This window comes from Podarcis raffonei, chromosome 8, assembly GCF_027172205.1.
Source record: "Podarcis raffonei isolate rPodRaf1 chromosome 8, rPodRaf1.pri, whole genome shotgun sequence".
Classification (NCBI taxonomy): Eukaryota; Metazoa; Chordata; class Lepidosauria; order Squamata; family Lacertidae; genus Podarcis; species Podarcis raffonei.
The window spans coordinates 29,450,106-29,468,211 of record NC_070609.1 but is presented as its reverse complement, the minus strand read 5'-3'; the positions used below and the strand labels follow the sequence as shown (position 1 = coordinate 29,468,211).

The 18,106-nt window shown below is 42.1% G+C and overlaps 1 protein-coding gene and 1 long non-coding RNA gene across 4 annotated transcripts in view; both read right to left on the bottom strand.

Annotated features, from left to right (window-relative positions):
• Positions 1–3,475: 3,475 nt before the first annotated feature.
• Positions 3,476–5,929, bottom strand: LOC128418805 (uncharacterized). Its single transcript, XR_008331762.1, has 2 exons — positions 5,884–5,929; positions 3,476–5,063 (listed from the first exon to the last, which is right to left on the bottom strand). It is a non-coding gene; the product is annotated as an uncharacterized LOC128418805 (long non-coding RNA).
• A 16-nt stretch (positions 5,930–5,945) lies between these two features.
• The window catches only part of LOC128418803 (protein argonaute-4), a 28,160-nt gene continuing 15,999 nt past the window's right edge, over positions 5,946–18,106 (bottom strand). For 2 of the 3 annotated variants that reach the window (XM_053398854.1, XM_053398853.1), the window contains exons 12-19: positions 16,197–16,381; positions 15,531–15,690; positions 13,781–13,852; positions 12,139–12,454; positions 10,472–10,606; positions 9,534–9,635; positions 8,922–9,121; positions 5,946–8,072 (exon numbers count right to left, since the gene is read on the bottom strand). In XM_053398854.1, the coding sequence (XP_053254829.1) occupies positions 7,964–8,072; positions 8,922–9,121; positions 9,534–9,635; positions 10,472–10,606; positions 12,139–12,454; positions 13,781–13,852; positions 15,531–15,690; positions 16,197–16,381 (1,279 nt within the window). In that variant the 3' untranslated portion in view covers positions 5,946–7,963. The remainder of the gene's footprint in view (positions 8,073–8,921; positions 9,122–9,533; positions 9,636–10,471; positions 10,607–12,138; positions 12,455–13,780; positions 13,853–15,530; positions 15,691–16,196; positions 16,382–18,106) is intronic. The other variant, XM_053398855.1, reaches the window with a different exon arrangement.

Here is an 18,106-nt window from a genome sequence, read left to right as displayed (position 1 = left end):
CAATACCCCTGTGCTGTGCTAATTTTCTACTTGCAGGGAGTTGCTGCTGGTTCATCTTTTGTTGTTTGTCTGCTTCTCAGACATGGGAGAGTATTCATCAATGGTACTCCTCACTTTCAGGCTCATCATAAAAAAAAGCCTTGTAACAAAGTTAATATGGCATAAGGCATGGATGGGGAACATGTGACCCTTCAGTTGTTGGACTACAACTCCTATCAGCCCCAGCCAGCATGATAGTGGTTATGGCATTATAGTCCAACAAGACATATGAAAGTGGTATATTTTCTCATCCTTAATGGAGGCAGTGGAAGACAGGAGTGCCTGGCGTGCTCTGGTCCATGGGGTCACGAAGAGTCAGACACGACTAAACGACTAAACAACAAATGCAGAATATTGGATTAGGCCTGGAGAGACTGAGACTCAGGTTTAAGTTCCCAGCTGGCAATGAAGCTCACTGAATGGCATACTTTTCAACATTTCTCTGATGAAAATAGGGACATCCTACTCCAGAATGATGATATTATTTATACCCTGCCCATCTATGGGTTGCCACTTTTGCATTTTGTCTGAAAGTGCACCGAGATCACATTGACATAGAGCAGAATAATGCTCTGCACTGCAAAAAAGGTAGAATCTTGAAGATGTGCCTGCTCAAACAAGATTTAAACATAAGTCTGGCGACCCGGAGTCATACTGAATAATTTTGGGGCAGGGGGGGCACTTAGTAAAATGAGATGGGAAAGTCCTTGGTGCACTGCAAAGCTTGGATGAATTGTGGGGAATGGGAGGTGGGGAGAAACAATCCCAACTGCTACAAAACAGAATGATGCACAAGCACAATATTTTAAATGGGAAATAAAACTTTATTACATAGGAGATAAAATATTTAATGTCCATTTATCGCTGTTAAAAAAAAAAGCCCCATTATGCTACTACTTCAAATCTTTCTCAACTCACATTCTCTGCTGTGTCTTTGGCACACACCACTGGTCCTACCTCCACAACCAAAGTTTCTGTGTAACTGCAATAATTGCAGTGTTTTTCTCCATTTATCCCCGTCTTCATTTCCTCTCTTTAATTTTGCATTTTCAATTATATTCCAGATTGTAGTTGTCTTGGATTATGGAATTGTCATCCCATGTTTAGTAAACCATGGGGAAAGCATGCCATAAGTAAATTTGTGCTGCTTTCCTCATTGACATTTTCTTGGAAGTTTCCAGCAGCCTCGCTCCCCAACTATTAAAAAGAGAAAATGAAGTCTACAGCACTGAGAAAACAACAAGCAAAGCAAGTGTGCAGATTAAGTATATTCTCAACTGTTCTGTTGAGAACAGTGGTTACCTGAAAGGAAGATGCAAGCCTGAAGATTCAAGCCTGAGCAAACAAGGGAGAGCCACCAACACTAAATTTAGTTGTAAGACTAAAGTGGTATACTTGTTCCATTAGAAAAATGTTATGTTGTGCAAGAGAAAACACACGGTGGTTACCGATAGCTTTGTGCAACTATTCTTTGGGCTCCTCTTTGTGCAACATTAAAACTCACCCACCTGCTGGCGCAGGAGTCCTTGCACTAGTGACAGAGAACATTGAATATTGTACAGCCCTTTGTAATACATGTGCATGCCACAATACTCATTCCAGCCCCACTGAACCGACATGCCTCTTGTTCCAGGTGGGCCATCCAAAACCACTAGTTGTTTTAACTTGACCTACATTAAAACTAGAGTACACAAGAGACCTAGGACTCAGCTACCTTAGTCAAAAACCGACATTTTGAATGCGTTATAAACATACAAAACCAGATGGCACCAGAGAGCAAAATAAATTTCTATGTGATTTTTACATAGTTTTTTTTCTTGTTATAACGATTTTAATTTCTGACTTATTTATAGCATTTTTTCCTAAGTGTAGATCCACCCCTAGCTAGCATTGCAGCATTAAAAAGCTCCCAGAATTTGGTCTGTACAATGCAAAGTTTTATGCTGAAGCAGGCCAGAGGTGGTGAACCTGTGGCCCTCCAGGGGTTGCTGGACTCAAAGTCCCGTAATCCTTGACCATTGGTCATGCTAGCTGGGGCAGAGGGGGAGGGGGCTGGAGTCCAACAAAACCTGGGGGGAGGGCACAGGTCCCCTGCCCCTGGTGTAGCCATTCACATAACTTGTGATTAAACCACTAGAGGAAGGGTAGAGGGGAGAAACTTCATCCCTAGGTCCCCAATCAAACACTTGGGATGCAGCCTGGCAGAGTACCACTTGCAAAGAATGTGGCCCAGCCGTGTCTGCCCACCACCTCCCTCAGCTGTAGAGTGGTGGAACCTGCAGGTGCCCGAGCCACCATCTCACTCCCAGGAGATGCATGGGTTGGGCGCAGTAAGTGCCACCCCCTGTGGTGTGGTGCCCAGTACCCCCCCCCCGACTCCCCCAGCTATGCCTCTGAGATCCAGTTACTCTACTGTCCTGTCCCTTTCTCAAATAGCTGTGCACTAAATGGCTTCTGTTCTTTTCTCAAAGCTCCTGCAGAATGCATGTCTAATGCTGAATACCCCTACAAATAAAGATTCATCTAGTCTAGCATCCTGTTTGCCACCACAGGGAACAGCCAGGTCCTTGTAGGAAACCAAGAGGCAATTTTAGTCACTGGCATCTTGCCTCTGGGTTAGGAGCCACTGAGTGATCTATCTTTTTCCATGAATATGCCTCATCCCTTTGACATCTGTTCTAGTGAGCAGGATATCTTGTGGCAGTGAATTCCTTTTTAAGTCAGCTATGGGGTATTGTCAGTTATAGCTTTTACAACAGACAAAAGGAAGTAACAAACTTATTTCTCACCTAGTGCACTTTTGTTTTGTTTTTTTCTAAACTACAAAAACTCCACATGATAATTTTTGTTGGGAAGCTATGCCAACGCTTAGCCATTTTGGTTGCTTTTCTGAGCCTAGTTCAGCTCTATAGTTTTTGACACAAGTCACCCAAACTGTTACACAACCATGGTTCAAACTTTCATGGTATGAAAGTTTCCTAATAAACTTGGACATGGAATTTACCTTGCCTGCTGCCATGCAGTTACCATTTTAACTGTTTTAACCACTACATCTCAAATGATCTATTTCCTGGTTAGTAACTGCCAATTCAGACCTTTTGTGTATATACAATGAGTAGTTTTGGCTACAAAATGAATCACTTTACATTTAACTGAAGCTTATAGCAACTCTTCCAATTACTTATGCCTCTGCTCTTACTTACCATATGGCTCTATGCTTAGATATTACAAAATATGTTATGTTCTCAAGTATCTGGTTTACAAATCAAGCATGTCACTGTTTAATATACAACATTTCCTCTGTTATGCAATATACTGTGTTTAAAATTTAGATAATTGAAAGACATTTCTCTTAGGAGCACAACAACTATCCTACAGGCTATTCATGATCATGATCATTATCAATTATTATTATACACCAAGAAAGAAAAGAACATTTGGCACCCAAATGCCTTTATTTATTTTTTTGGACACATGAACACAAAATCCCTGCAGGCTAAAAAAAAGAGAAAAAAAATACATTGCAGTTATACACAGCCAGCATATTATCGCAATAGGAAGGCTATTAGCCTACCTTCCCCACCAACAGGGGTTGTGTTTGTTTTTTTTAAAGAAAAAAAGTACCTCGTATTGCTATAGACATACATCCAGTCCAATTTTAATAAAATACAATTTAAAACATTACAAGTCTAACAATATAGAAACAAAACAAAAAAAATACATCAGAAGTCAAAAATTAACATATGCAAACAAGTTTTACATACATGTTTCAGGCTCTAGACAGAAATATCACCAAAATGTGTCAATAGCAAGGTATAAAGAAACTCTTAAGTGATATTCACATATGATCTTTCCTCAAATTGCACAAGGGAAAAAACCTTGCAGTTCAAACAGTATTGATACAATGCCCTCCAAGCTCTACTTTCCTAAAATGAAAGCAGAGCGACTGCCTTGCTACTGAGCAAGAAGGGGGTAAAAAGATCTACAACACATCCACAAGGGTAGTTTTTTGGGAGTGGGGGGCGGGAGGTTGGGGTTGGAGGTTTGCTAACCTGTCAGAATGGCCTTGTCCCCAACAGGTGGATAAAGGCTTTTGATATAAGGATCATATGGGGCAGAATGGGGTGAGGGCGGGGAGGGGGAGGGGGCACTTCTAAATCATACTGATACATACTGCATGGAACATCTCTTTTGCATCCCTTGATTATGCCTCTTTGGGTGTCATCTTTAAACAGCCCTCAAGCAAAGAGCAAGCAACCCCAGCCTGCACCTCAAATCCGCTACAGAACAAAAACTTTTCAGAGCCTCTTTTCGAATTTAAGTGCTCACAACAAGCAGAACAGGATAGGGGGAAAGCAAAAAGAGCAGGGTGTTTTGGTTGGCTCTATAAACACCTTTTGCTCCTAAAAAATTTCCCCTTCCCCCCGCCCCAGTCCAAATTTGCTACATTTGAGAATCTTTCACAACATATAGCTAAACAATAGCCAACAGGCTTTAAACAAAAGGATAAAGCATAAAAAAACCCAAACACCATAAGAACCTACAGCTACAGAATGCACGTCTTCCCATTGATTGACACATGCATAACAACTCAGTTCATCCCGTTTTCAGGGTGGGGTGAGGTTAGTTCAGATGAGCAGAGTCAAGAGATTCTGCCACACAACAGCGTTGCTGCATCTGGATCTTGCAGTCATTAGTTCCGAAGATCTTTTTTGCTACTGTTGCCACCCGTACAGCCCCTTGGATAAATCCTCAGCTTTTAAGCACTCCCACCCCAAAAGACATCATCACACTCTTCAGCAACAGAGAGTTAACTGAACATTTTCTTGCACAGAAAAAAATTCCAACAGGGGCAAAAATTAAAGGAAAATTCATGAAAAATTCCAAGAAAGTGCAAAAGTTGGCAAAAAAAAAGCTCAGACATTTTTGGATGATAATTTTTTGTGACATTAATGCATTAAAAAGAATCCCACTTATATATATATAATTTTTAAATACAGAAGACTTCAAAAGATAGCTGCGGTCTGTAATACATAAGAAAGATATAATGATTAGAACAGGGTTTTGTTTTCCTTCGACAGAAGACAAAAAAGATAATTTCATCTAGTCCTGCCTATTTTATGATGAGCAAGTGAGTCAGAAAAGCCCTTTCCAGGGTAAGTTCAGATTCCTGCCTACGCAGTTCTGGACAAAACTGCAAGTTATGTTGAGCACCCATTTAGTAATAAAAAAGCATGCTTTCAACTGGTCACTTTCTTTCTTTAGCAAATGCAGCCAAAGAAGGGGTGGGTGTGTCAGAAGGGTGGGATCCAGATTTGCCTTTGGTGACAATGGCATGAGGAAGTAGGGAACTTTTTGCCCACAGGCCCAATTATGCTTTCCAGGCTGGTTTGGGCAAACCATGCCTACCTTTTCCTGACCTGGTGTCATATATAAAATGTGTTACTGATTCTTCATCAGCAGCTAGAAATCAGTGCTTATTAAATATGGTGCCTTTTTCTATCACTCTGCACAGTAACCCCACCACGCCAGTCCTAATCCAGAAACTCAAACTGTTGTTTATAAGGAAAAAGAGTTGGTTTTTGTTTTTGCTTTTTAAGTATACTTAACATGTTGCTTGACTCTGATGTCCAAGAGAGTCAGACTTACCTGCAGACAGGCAAATTAGAGAATCTCTCTGCTCCACATGCACTAGGTGTGCTTGGCGCTAGGAAAAGCTACCTGCCTGATGATGTTACAATATACGTTTTTCTTCTTGACGTACTCTCTCCCTCTATCCGAATTCACGTCCTTACCTAGTGCAAAAAACCCGAAACCATGCTACACACTAACACAGGTGCTTACTCGCTTCAAGGTGCCTTAGTTCTCCATTTGTTGCCCAGCAGCATTTTCTCCCTGAACAGGTATTTTTAAAAATGAAAAGAAAAGCAGCAGACCAACTGAAGCAGCACTCTTCCTCCCCACATGTCCTGATATTTATTACACAAGTGAGGTATTCTTAAGGGGAAAAGAAAACGAAAGACTTAAATACGTTTAAATAAATCTAGTATCTAAGCCTGGCCACACTATGCGTCAGAGCAGAGTTTGCTTTGCTCCTGTTTGGTGGGGGGGGGGGGAAATAAAATTTTATAAGCTAGAACCCACAAGGGGGGGAGAGGGGGAAGGAGAAAGAGAGAGATTTCTAAGAGGAGCTTACAAAAACTGCTTTCAGAAGACTAATGTCAAGTGTATTTTGATACAGCTGACTGACAGTATTTAGAAATGTAAACTTTCCAAGTATCTACAAGCTCTATTTCAAAAAGACTGAAGGAAAAATCTAAACCACATAGCATATTGCTGACCTTGAGGTCTGGATCGAAACGTTCACAAGGTCACCTGACTCTGCAACACCACCTGCTCACATCAGAGACTAGAGTGCAATTATTGGCAAAATCCCAATCTTTCACAGTGGCATCATCTCAGTTAAAAACTAGGAATTTAAAGCATATTGCGCTAACACTCACAAGCTAGTCTCAAGGCAGCACTACTATGGTCTGCAGATGCCCCAGCCCACCCCCGCTTTTTGCATTACACATTTTAGTGGAAGAGAACCAAGCAAATAAGAGTTCTAATTTATAGAAATGGGTCAAGATCAACATTGAAATGTACACTTCACACATGCTAGCGAATGTTGCTGTACATGCGGGCAACCTAAACTCTCAGAGAAACAAAAGTTTTAAAATGCTGGTAAAAGTCTTCGATTGCTACTTTCACACTATACACAACTGTACATATTGGCAAAGCCTTTCCTATATATGGAACACCCACTTTCCAAGCTTATAAAAAGGGGCTAGACAGACCAATGGTGAATATAAAACAGTTAAAAATAATCATTTGTAAAAAGCATGAAGGGAGCCTTTTCTGATCCATTTAAGAACAAATTTCTTCTTCAGCAAAGTCAAGTCAATCTACACAAGAATGTTGGCTGTAACTCATGTAAAGTATTCAACTAGAAAAGTTACTGCCAGGGTATTAAAAAAAATTATTGCCAAAGTTAAAACCTTCTATGAAAAAGAGTATTAAAAATGACCTCAATTCATCAAACACAGCAGCATAAAATGGGCACTTTCGTAATGTCTGAAAAATACCTAAAACTAATCTTTTAGAACTTAGTCACATACTTTTTAGAGGGGGAAGCAGTTCAGCATTCTGAACCAGACAGTGGCAGTTGTGTGTAACCATTATGATTTTACTAGACCTGCCATAGGGCATTGCTATCCGCTTATGTTACACATTCACAGAACAAGAACCACCAAGTTGAATTCGCAGTTATAGTGCAATTGTTCTGCAGCCCACGACTGCAGAGAGATTTACAAAAAGACTAGTAAAACTTAACAACAAAGCAAAAAAAAAACCAAACAAACAGCAATACCTCAGAAAAGTAATAGTTGTTGAAAGGTGTTTACAGTAAAAGTTCCATTTATAAAGTCTATATGGCCCCACACAGAAGAACAGTGGAATAAGATGTTTTGCCATATCTGGAGACTCACTAAGCAGTATGAAGAAGCCCAGGAGGAATTCAGCTTCTTGATAAGCTTAATGGGGGGAACAAGGAGGTAACTTAAAATTGATTAGCAAAATATTTCAATAAAAACCTTTCGTGCCAAGTCCTTTAAAAATTTATTTTTACGAGGATCAGCCTTTTGCGCTTTGAGGTAAAAATTCAGTCCAATGCAAAGACTGTCTATGAAATTCCTATTTACTGAAAATCACAAAATAAAAATGGCTCAATTGCGCCTGCATCAGATGTTGCTGCGTCAATTCAGTGCAACTGTCCCAAGCTGCTGGTGGTGGACAGCCTGAAATAAAAATGAGCCCTAACCACCAGTGGTTGGTGACCTGCCCAACTGGGCTACTGCTTCTGCCTCAGACTCTCAGATTCGTATCAGGCAAAATACATTGTGTGCTGGGTGTCATGATGGATCTGCACTGCCTTGGCTAGCGCCTGAGGATCACGGCCGTTGCTCTGTCCTGAAACGTGGCTGCCTTCAGCACTGCGGGGGGGGGGACGACGACAAAAAAGAGATTTAGTAAGGCAACATTGTCTCAATTAGTCAACATTTTCTTTTTCTTTTTTTTTTAATTATAAATCACAACATCCCCCAAACTGAAAAGCAGTGTACAGGAGGATAAAAAGCAAAAAGTGCCAGCAACACCAAAAAACAAACAAACAAACATAAAATACAGTTCAAACTTCACAGTGACAAGTAGAAGACAATAAATTCATGCAAACAGCTGCTCTATGAAGGCTCGGAGTACAAGAAAAGGCCACCAAAAACAGAATGCCGTTGGTGCACCATTTGTCAAAAGGAACAGGGTATCCTACCTAGTAAATGCTGCTGCACTAGAGGCCCTACTCTCAGTGGCTGCAAGATGAATGTGAGAAGAGTCTTGTTGCTGAGCTCAGAGCCCAAAGAACCATCTAGTCCAACATCCTGTTCTCACAGTGGTTAACCAGATCCCCGTGGGAATCCCACAAGCAGGATGAATTTCAGGGGCATCTAGCACGATTAAAAGAGCCTCCTCAGATTACCTGAGCAACTGAGCAGGACTGTAAGGCTGAAGGCAGGTTCTCAAGTAGCCCGGTCCCAGGTTGTTCAGGGCTTTATATACCAACAGCAAAACCTTACGGTGGAATTCAACACAGCGCTAAATGGGGTATGCATTCTTTGCCACTCACACAGAATACAAACAAGTCCACAGTCTACCGCAGAGTAAGGAATTTCCAGCCACTGATTGCCTTTAAGTAAGTGAATATGGTCCTTGGGCTGAATAAAGTTCACCATCCCTTCCTAGCCTAGTGGTCCATGGAACAGAAGCATGCATGCCCCTCGACTACTCACCTGTCATGATCTTTGTCCACAAGATGGTATCTTGCCCTAAATGCTACCAGCCTGGCATAGTATGCAGGAGCAGGGATCGAGACAGACCGTGTACACCTGACGTAAGTGTGACACAGCTGGTATGTCAGTAACTGCAATTCATCAGCAGTGAAACAGTTGTCATCCCACAAGACTTGGTAGTGAGAAGGACGGCTAGTTCCCTGCAGGAAGAGAAGGCCAGGAAATCCACTATTTTTATTTTAGAAGACGTGTAACGAAAGTTGAATGACTGGGCCCCCGTCAGAAAGTCCCTTCTCTCTTTCTCCAAGGATAAATTACATCTCAGGAATAAGAACCCCATTTATCCCTCTTCTTTTCCAGATGCCTCCCCATTTCTCTGAGATACACAGGTTTTAGCAAGGTTGAATGTCACTAACAACATAGGTAGAAGGGACTGTTCCACTGACTAAGAGGCACAAATGCTGTGGGCCCATTGAATTAACAGTATATTCATGCATTCTCCCCTCCAGCACACATTTTAATAGTTTAAATGAAGCTGCTGTAGGGCAGTCCCAATGCATATAAAAGTAAATGAACCATCAAAATATTATCATAACCAAAGCTGCAGATTACCTGAATTCCTGCATGGCTACAGAGGTAGAAGTCGAATTCAGAGGGATGTGTGATTGTGCTGTCCACAGTTGTGCCTGCTGGAACATTGCCACTTTTCCCCACCTATTAGATACATCAATGAGTGCCTTAATATTTGCATTTGTGGCACAGTTCAATGCCATTCAACCAACCAGTTGTTACCTTCTTGGCCACTTATCAGTGTCACACACTTTAAAATTTGCCTTCCACCTTTTCCTTCAGCTTTGTATAATGTATCAGTTATGTCTAACTGGACTTAAAGCAACACTAAGGATAGTTTTGTAGTAACAATAAAACCTGAAGTATACAACTGCCCTATTGCAGCTACTTTTGTTGTGATAAAAATGGCAGTCAGGTATGCTGTCTTGAACACCTTCAGTAAAAGGCAAGCTGTAGATGAAATATACTGTATCTACTACTCTATTTGGCTTTTGGATACCCTCAGTTTATAATTTATTCTTTACACCATTTTCAAAGTTTTAAGCTTTGAAGTTCAGGAAGAACCGCTGTCTGTCTTATAGCTATACCACATTGCCCTATAGCTTAGAGTTGCTATGCTACTGACAGCAGACTTGCAGAATGGCCAAAAGCAGCACTTTCAGTGTTATTTTGAACCTGAGTCCCGGTGCTTACTTTGGTATCCTGCGCATCTGAGCATTTAGTTACAAATTATACCTTAAGAAATTAAGCACCCTTCTCAAGTCATCCTTTGTCTGGCTGCATGACATTATTTATTTTATTATTATTACTTTAATTTATACCCCTGCTGTATTTTTTCAACTTCACTTTGCAAACAGGCAATAAATAACATTATGAAATGTGCTAATACATCGCCTCTTTCCATCAAGAGTTATTTGGTAGCCCTGTAAAAGATGAGGTCTAATGAGATGCCTCATCATTCCAAAGGAAGCATTGCCTACCCTTTCAGATTTGTCAGCACAGAACAGCCTTGTGTGATGCCTTTTCTGAACAACTATGTAGGTGATTCCTGGTCTGTAGTCTTCCTCCAAACTGATGCAGGCCTTCCGGATTGCAATGAGTTCTGGCCAGGCCACCTAGAAAATTTAAGTGCTTGACATCAGCTACTTATCTGGATTGCACAAGGTCATTATTTTTATTGGATTTATCCAATACATACAACTCCTTACATAAAGGGCCAGTCAAAATAAAATAAATAAATTGTCCAGTAGCACCTTAGAGACCAACTAAGTTTGTTCTGGGTATAAGCTTTCGTTTGCATGCACACTTCTTCAGATATACAGTTATATACAGTTATTTCGACTGCATCAGACCAACATGGCTACCTACCTGAATAAAGGACCAGATTCCATTGGCACTCTAAGATTTCAACTTAAATGCCAATTCAAGTTGAGGATGAAGAAATACTTTTAGTAAAATAAAAGAGACTCAGATTTGGAGGCTGCCAGCCAGCCAGCCTACTGTTTCAGCAAACAATGAGTAAGGAGGAAGCTTAACTAACACATTAGGACAGGGTTCAGTCATTTCAGGTAGTACCAAGTTTCCACACCCAAAGGAAAAGGCAGTTTCTCTTTCTAAAGATTAAACACCCTCTTCCTCATCATTAACAAATGTATAAGGGACTCTTTAAATGGTTCTAGAATTTAAATGACAACTACACACATCACACAAAAACAATTTGCTGGAGAGACAGGCTAGAAATTTAAACAAAAACATGTTAGAATATGGCTCAGTCACTGTGTATTTTACAATACAAACACTCTTTCGGGGGGACGGGACATGGCACAGTTACTTGCGATAGTTGCTACTCTATAAAAATGCAAAGCAGTCACCAAGAAGTCATTTTTCATAGTAAACTGCCTTACACAGAGTCTATGTAGCTCAGTACTGTCTTCACAAACTGGCAGAGGCTCTCTGGGGTATCTGATAGGGGACATTCTCATTCCCAGCTCTAACTGGAGACACCAGGGATTGAACATGAGACTTTCTGCATAAAAGGGTGTACTGAGGCACAGATTGGTTTTCTCTTATTATTCCTTTATTTTTTATTAAACTTCTAAACTGCCCTTCAACCAAAGATCACAGGACAGTTTACAGTATAAAAATATATACTGTAATACCAAACAAAAACAATAACTGCCTACAGTATTGTTGTTATTATTTATTCAGCTTATATAGCACCCTTTTTAACCACTGCCATGTTTACCTATACCTATGTTGTTGTTGTTTAGTCGTTTAGTCGTGTCCGACTCTTCGTGACCCCATGGACCAGAGCACGCCAGGCACTTCCTATACCTATATAGAGTAGCATTTCTGCAAGGGTATGTAACATGCAAGGGTATGTAACATGAACCAACAGGCTATTGGTCTGTGGATGTATCAGACAGATCTCAAAAGTAACTGCAGTGACACAGCCTGCATGTGATACTAATACTGGATCTCAAAATTGGATAATAAAGCTTATGAACTAAAAGCATTTTAGAACAGGCTTCCGCTTCATGCAACCTCATGGCACGAACTTCTCTGTCCAGAAAAGGAGTCTCCTGGACCTTCCTAAGTTTGGAAAGCTAAACCTCCATGCAACATATAAGGATCTTGAGACGAATACCTGTTTCATCTGGCCTTCTGACACACCTCCCCTATAGTAGATGATCCGCGTGGGCTTGAAGCGGGTGGACTTATAGAACTGGATCAGCAGTTCTCGCACCATGTTGGTCAGGTCCTGAATCACTTCCTGGCTGTACAGCAGCTCTTGGGAAGTTTCCTGGCGGGAAGTCTGTACTCGCACAGTAGCACAGTAGCGGCTAGGGTGGCCGTCCATGCTGCCTACGACAGCAGCAATGGAAGGCTTCTTCCCATCCCCAGCAGGCGGATGTGTGACATCTGCTCCCAGAAAGATCACTGGCTGCTGGAATACAGAGGGCCTGTTCAATTAAAAAGGAGAGGAAAAAAGTTTACACTGGAAATCAAGAAATGGGATGCATTTTCACATTCCCTTCACCTGTCTTTTGACTTTATGCACCAATGTACACTGTCAGATGGGCAGGGTACCACAAGGACTGAACATTCTGCTGCTCCCATAGACAATGCTGTAACTAACCATAACTGCACCTGATGCAAACCACACACTGTGCCCTCACGCCCCCACTATCTATACCAGGGGGGTCAGAAACCTTTTTCAGCCATCGGCCGGGTCCACCGTCCCTCTGACCATGTTCCTATGCCCCAACAAATAACCCAGAGATGCATTTCAAATAAAAGCACACATTCTACTCATGTAAAAACAGCAGGCAGGCCCCACAAATAACCCAGAGATGCATTTTAAATAAAAGGACACATTCTACTCATGTAAAAACACACTGATTCCCGGACCATCCGCGGCCTGGATTGAGAAGGCGATTGGGCCACATCCAGCCCCCGGGCCTAAGGTTGCCTACCCCTGATCTATACATATTTAAATTAGAACCATAGATTTAGAATTAGAATCAAATTTTAAAAATTTACAATCAGTGGAGCCTGGTAACATTTTGACTTGGTAGGGCTACAACTCTTAACCTTGCTGTTTTCATCACAATAGGACTTGCACAGCACTTATTTAAGGAAAGCATGTTATTACAGTTGTGCAGAACACCAAAAAATATTCTCTGCACATCTATGGACAGGGGAAGAGGTTTCATGTACGAGGACCCAACTATGATTTTTAGACAAGAATGACTCTGTACCTTTTATTTAGAAATTAGATTATGTTTTTTTATTTATGTATTGAGTACATCTATACATCCATTGCCATGAAACCAAAACTTCTAAAATGTGAGAAACACTTGCTTTCAGTTGCATGCAGTTCCCCCCCCAAAAAAATTTAGCTTTTCATTATTCAAAACACTATTTTTCTCTAAATGAAAAGAATGAGGTATTTCAGCCAATAGACAAAAATTATTGATTCATTTGATCAGTATAGCTGAGTCCTGAAAATGTGAAGTAATAATGTCTCATGTGCAGAGCACATCGCATCAGAACAATCACTATCAGCCTCTTATGTCTGAGATTAGGGAGAAATACCTTTCAGGTTTGGGGAAGGATGTGCAGTCAGTCAGTGTGACATCCGGACAGGCACAGAGCCCAAACTTTTCATTTTAGAAATTAACTGATAAGCTCACAAGCAAGCGAGAAACAATTCATAGCACCCACATTTTCTTCCACTCTGCAATCAAGATATTCTGGGGGCACTTATTGGAAGCTGATCTACACACCTTTTCTGGAAAGGCTCTGGAACCGCACGTGGCTCAGACAAGCTGCCCTGCCCCACCCAGCAGCTGCTGCAGCTTTTAATGAGTGAATGCAGGGAAATGGTTAATACAGAGTTTGCAGCTACACAAGCCATCCACCATTTCTCCTCCCAATCCATTTTACAAAAATAAATGCAAAACAATTAAGCAAAAATAGATAGGTATTTATTTATCTATTATACATGCGGTTTCCACTGTTGCTTGCCCTCTTTTTCTCTCAGCAATACCACAAAACAAAACAAACTAACAGCTCCTCAAAACACTCCCTCTTCCTTCTGTAATTACAGAAGATGCTAAAAGTTATGAGGAGGGTCTGGGCTTCAAGGAAAGAGCTCTGAACATGCTCATGGTGCTAGACTGTTCTTCAAGGTTTTCAGGCAGTCCTTCCTAATCCAGTGGCTGCTGAACAGCCCTCAAAACAACAAAGGGAGAGAGAGCCCTTTCAGGGGCTGAAAAGCCAGCAGTTCTCCTAATATTCAATAATCCAAATGTTCAAATATATTAATGTCAGTGGCTTTTCTTCCCAGAGACACATGTGAGGGGCCATTATTGCCATAGCTAGACATATGAAGGCATGGGATAGGCCCTGTAAAAAGGGGGGAAATCCTCATCTTCCCAAATTTTTCCTGCTGTTTTGTTTTCCAGTTATTGGACAATGGGAGCAGTGGTTCTATTTCAGTTTTTTCTTCAGGCCTTCACATCTCTAACTATAGCGATCCTTTTAGGTTAGGACTGGCTGAGTGGTACTGAGAATGATTGGTCAGAGAACATGAAACTGACAAATGCCTCTGCAAGCCACTGTAACTTTATCAAAGTATAAAATATGTGTGGGAGAGGAAAGCGTGTGTGTCCTTTTGAGATTTTTCTTGGGGCGGCAGCAGGGAGGGTTAAAGAATTGCTTGGCATTCTCATTGGGAATGTCAGCAGCCCTATTGGAAGAGCCTCCAGTCATTAAAATACTGCTTTATGACCGCATGCTAGTTTGGTCTAATTAAATTGAGGCACCAATAAACATCCTAATTTCACAAAATCACATTAATGCAATTTATTAAACAATGGCAAAAACGAGCAAACATTCATTGCATTGGAGGCAACTGAGCACTTTCCTGCTCTATGCCACACTTGCACCAACCAAATCTATTCTGGGAATTTTCCGAACTCTCTGGAGCTATTTTGTGGATAGTGGAGCGAGAGGAACACACTCAGAGCAGCACACAGTCAAATAAAATTAAAAGAAAACACAATTACAAAATTAGGGCAGAAGGATAAAAAATTTCCCAGTACCAAGCATGTCAAATGGTTGGGTCTCAAAATCTATGATGGCTTTAACAGGAGTTCTAGTAAAGTTGTTTTAATGCTGCCCCCTATGTTGCAAGAGCATCTAAATAAAGTGGGTTGTAATACGGAAAACTATATAGTATGAACTGTACACAGTGCTATCTTGTTCAAACAATGACAGAAGCGCACATGTAAAAAACACAGAAAATATTTTACTGGCATCTGGATGCCTCCCTATTAGGACCAAAAGTGAGATTTTAGGCTTGTCAAGAATTTGCATATTACTATATAGAGTAATTTTTACTGGAAAGATGTTGACGCTGTGCGTTACAAATGGAAGCCATTGTAAACAATCACATCTCACTTTGCTTCTCAACCAATATCAACCAGAGTGCCGGCTGCATTAGATTCCTAAAGGTATTAAGTTTAATCTGACCTTTGATGTGGTACAAGCACGTTGTTTATCCCACCAAGTTTTGCATTGATCTTCAGACATAAGTTGGACAGAGTCTGCGGAGAGGTTTTCACCACGTTTTTCACCTGAACACACTGGGTGGCCATTCCTAACAGAGTATCCCCAACACGTTTGACTTCAGCTGTAAGGGAAAGCAAGAATTTACTTCAGATAATCTTTTTTTTAAAAAAAAAAAAACCCTTCTTATTTTCATGGTACAGAAGAAAAATTTTGAGAGAACAATTGTTACAACAGTAAACAACAGATAACTTGTCCTGACAAAATTACTTTTATCATGCCATATGTTAAAATTTTCATTTGATTACTTTAAGAGAACATGCCATGGAATCCCATGAGTGCTGGGTGGATTCCTCCCACAGTCTGAACAATTTATGTATTCAATAAACATTTGCCATATTACTTCAGACAATCTTAGCTAATATGCTCAATCTCGCCCACCATCAGTGGCTAAGTGAACTGGATAACCTGCTCAGTGAGTGAGTGGATTTATTTTGGGGAGTGGGGGGGGGACCTCACTGTGTTGCACAGGAGGGAGGAAAAGGTGATGCCAAATATATCATGTGTGCACTTTGGTCACAAATATTTTTGTTGGAACTGCAAAGTTATATTAAGTTTCATTTTCCTTACCATAGACTGGTGTCTTTCCAGGGAGAATCACAACAATTAGCTGAAGCCCAACATAAGTCAACTTCAAGTGTTTGAACATGGGCTCCACACTGTCGGCACCCTGTGCATATTTACAGAAACACGGTTGGCCCTGGATTGGCATCCCTGCATCCTTGGAGATTTTGCGCAGTTGATCAGTAAAACTCCTATAAACAGATTATGCCTTTGAGGTTATCAGCAGCAACCTAAAATCCTGCAAGTTTTCTCTCTCTTATTCTGAGCACACCATGAGATTCACTGCTATGAGACATAATGGTGACTAGCTGAGCCTGTTTTAAGAGAGAAGAATTAGACCATTCCTAGAATATACCGTATTTTTCGCCCTATAGGACGCACTTTTCCCCCTCCAAAAATGAAGGGGAAATGTGTGTGCGTCCTATGGGGCGAATGCAGGCTTTCACTGAAGCCTGGAGAGCAAGAGGGGTCGGTGCGCACCGACCCCTCTCGCTCTCCAGGCTTCAGGAGAGCCCCAGCGCCAACCCCACAAGGTCGGGGGACAGAGGGAGGCGGAACGCCGCCATCCCGCTGTTTCCCGAAGTGGTTTGGAGGCTGATGGCGGGGAGACCCCGCCGCCAGCCCCACAAGCTCCGGGGACAGTGGGGAGGCGCAGCGCGTCTTCCCGCTGTCCCCGGACCTGATCTGAAGGCAGGTGGCGGGGAGAAGAGCGCTTCTCCCCGCTGCCTGTCCCGCAAGCTCCGGGGACAGCTGGGAGGCGCAGCGCGTCTTCCCGCTGTCCCCGGACCTGGTCTGAAGGCGGGCAGCAGGGAGAAGAGCGCTTCTCCCCGCTGCCTGCCCCGCAAGCTCCGGGGACAGCTGGGAGGCGCAGCGCGTCTTCCCGCTGTCCCCGGACCTGGTCTGAAGGCGGGCGGCGGGGAGAAGAGCGCTTCTCCCCGCTGCCTGCCCCGCAAGCTCCGGGGACAGCTGGGAGGCGCAGCGCGTCTTCCCGCTGTCCCCGGACCTGGTCTGAAGGCGGGCTGCGGGAAGAAGAGCGCTTCTCCCCGCTGCCGGCCCCACAAGTGCCTGGGGGGGGGGAAATAAATTTTTTTTTCTTTATTTCCCCCCAAAGAAACTTGGTGCGTCCTATGGGCCGGTGCGTCCTATGGGGCGAAAAATACGGTAGGTTTTGCAACAGTCATTAGCTGTACTTGCTAACTGAAAATTCCACGTACAGTCACAGTACAACTCAGAATACCATGAGATAAAGATAAATGGGACAGCTATTGCCTTCAGGTCTTGCTTAATCTTCTAGAAGTGGTTGGCCTGTCACTGTTGGAAAAGGAACACCGGAATAAATAGATTTTAGTATAGTTAAATTATTATGGTTTTAATATGAAATTCCCAATGAAAATAAGCAAGTTATAGTGCAATTTTTAACTAGGATTGGGTAGATAGTTTCCAGTACACTTTCAGAAATCTAAAAAAAATACTGTGCACAGGCCCAGCCAAGAAAGTGGCTCTTACTGGCCCAATCTGCTACTCACTCATTTATCTTCAGGTCAGAGTTGTGCAGACACCTCTTAGGAGACAAACTCAGCTTCAATTTGCAGTGGCCACCTAACTGCCTGCCTCTGCCAGTTGCTTCCTGTGTGCTCTGAAAAAGCCAAAAAGGCTTACTCTTCAGAGCCAGGCATTCTGGGTGAGATAGCCAGGGAAATGCCCACCCCGCTGCTACAGTGGCTAGAAAGGCCTTCTAAACCATTTTTAAAAGTTTCAAAAGTCTTCCTAAGCACTGCACAAATCATGGCAGCAGTGCAAGCATTATCTTAGCCACCTTGCCCAGAAATACCTGGCTTCAAAGGACCCCTCTTTGGCCCACTCTCAGAGCCCTGAGGTGGCAGAGAAGCCACCTGTGCTGCCTTTGGTACTGCAAC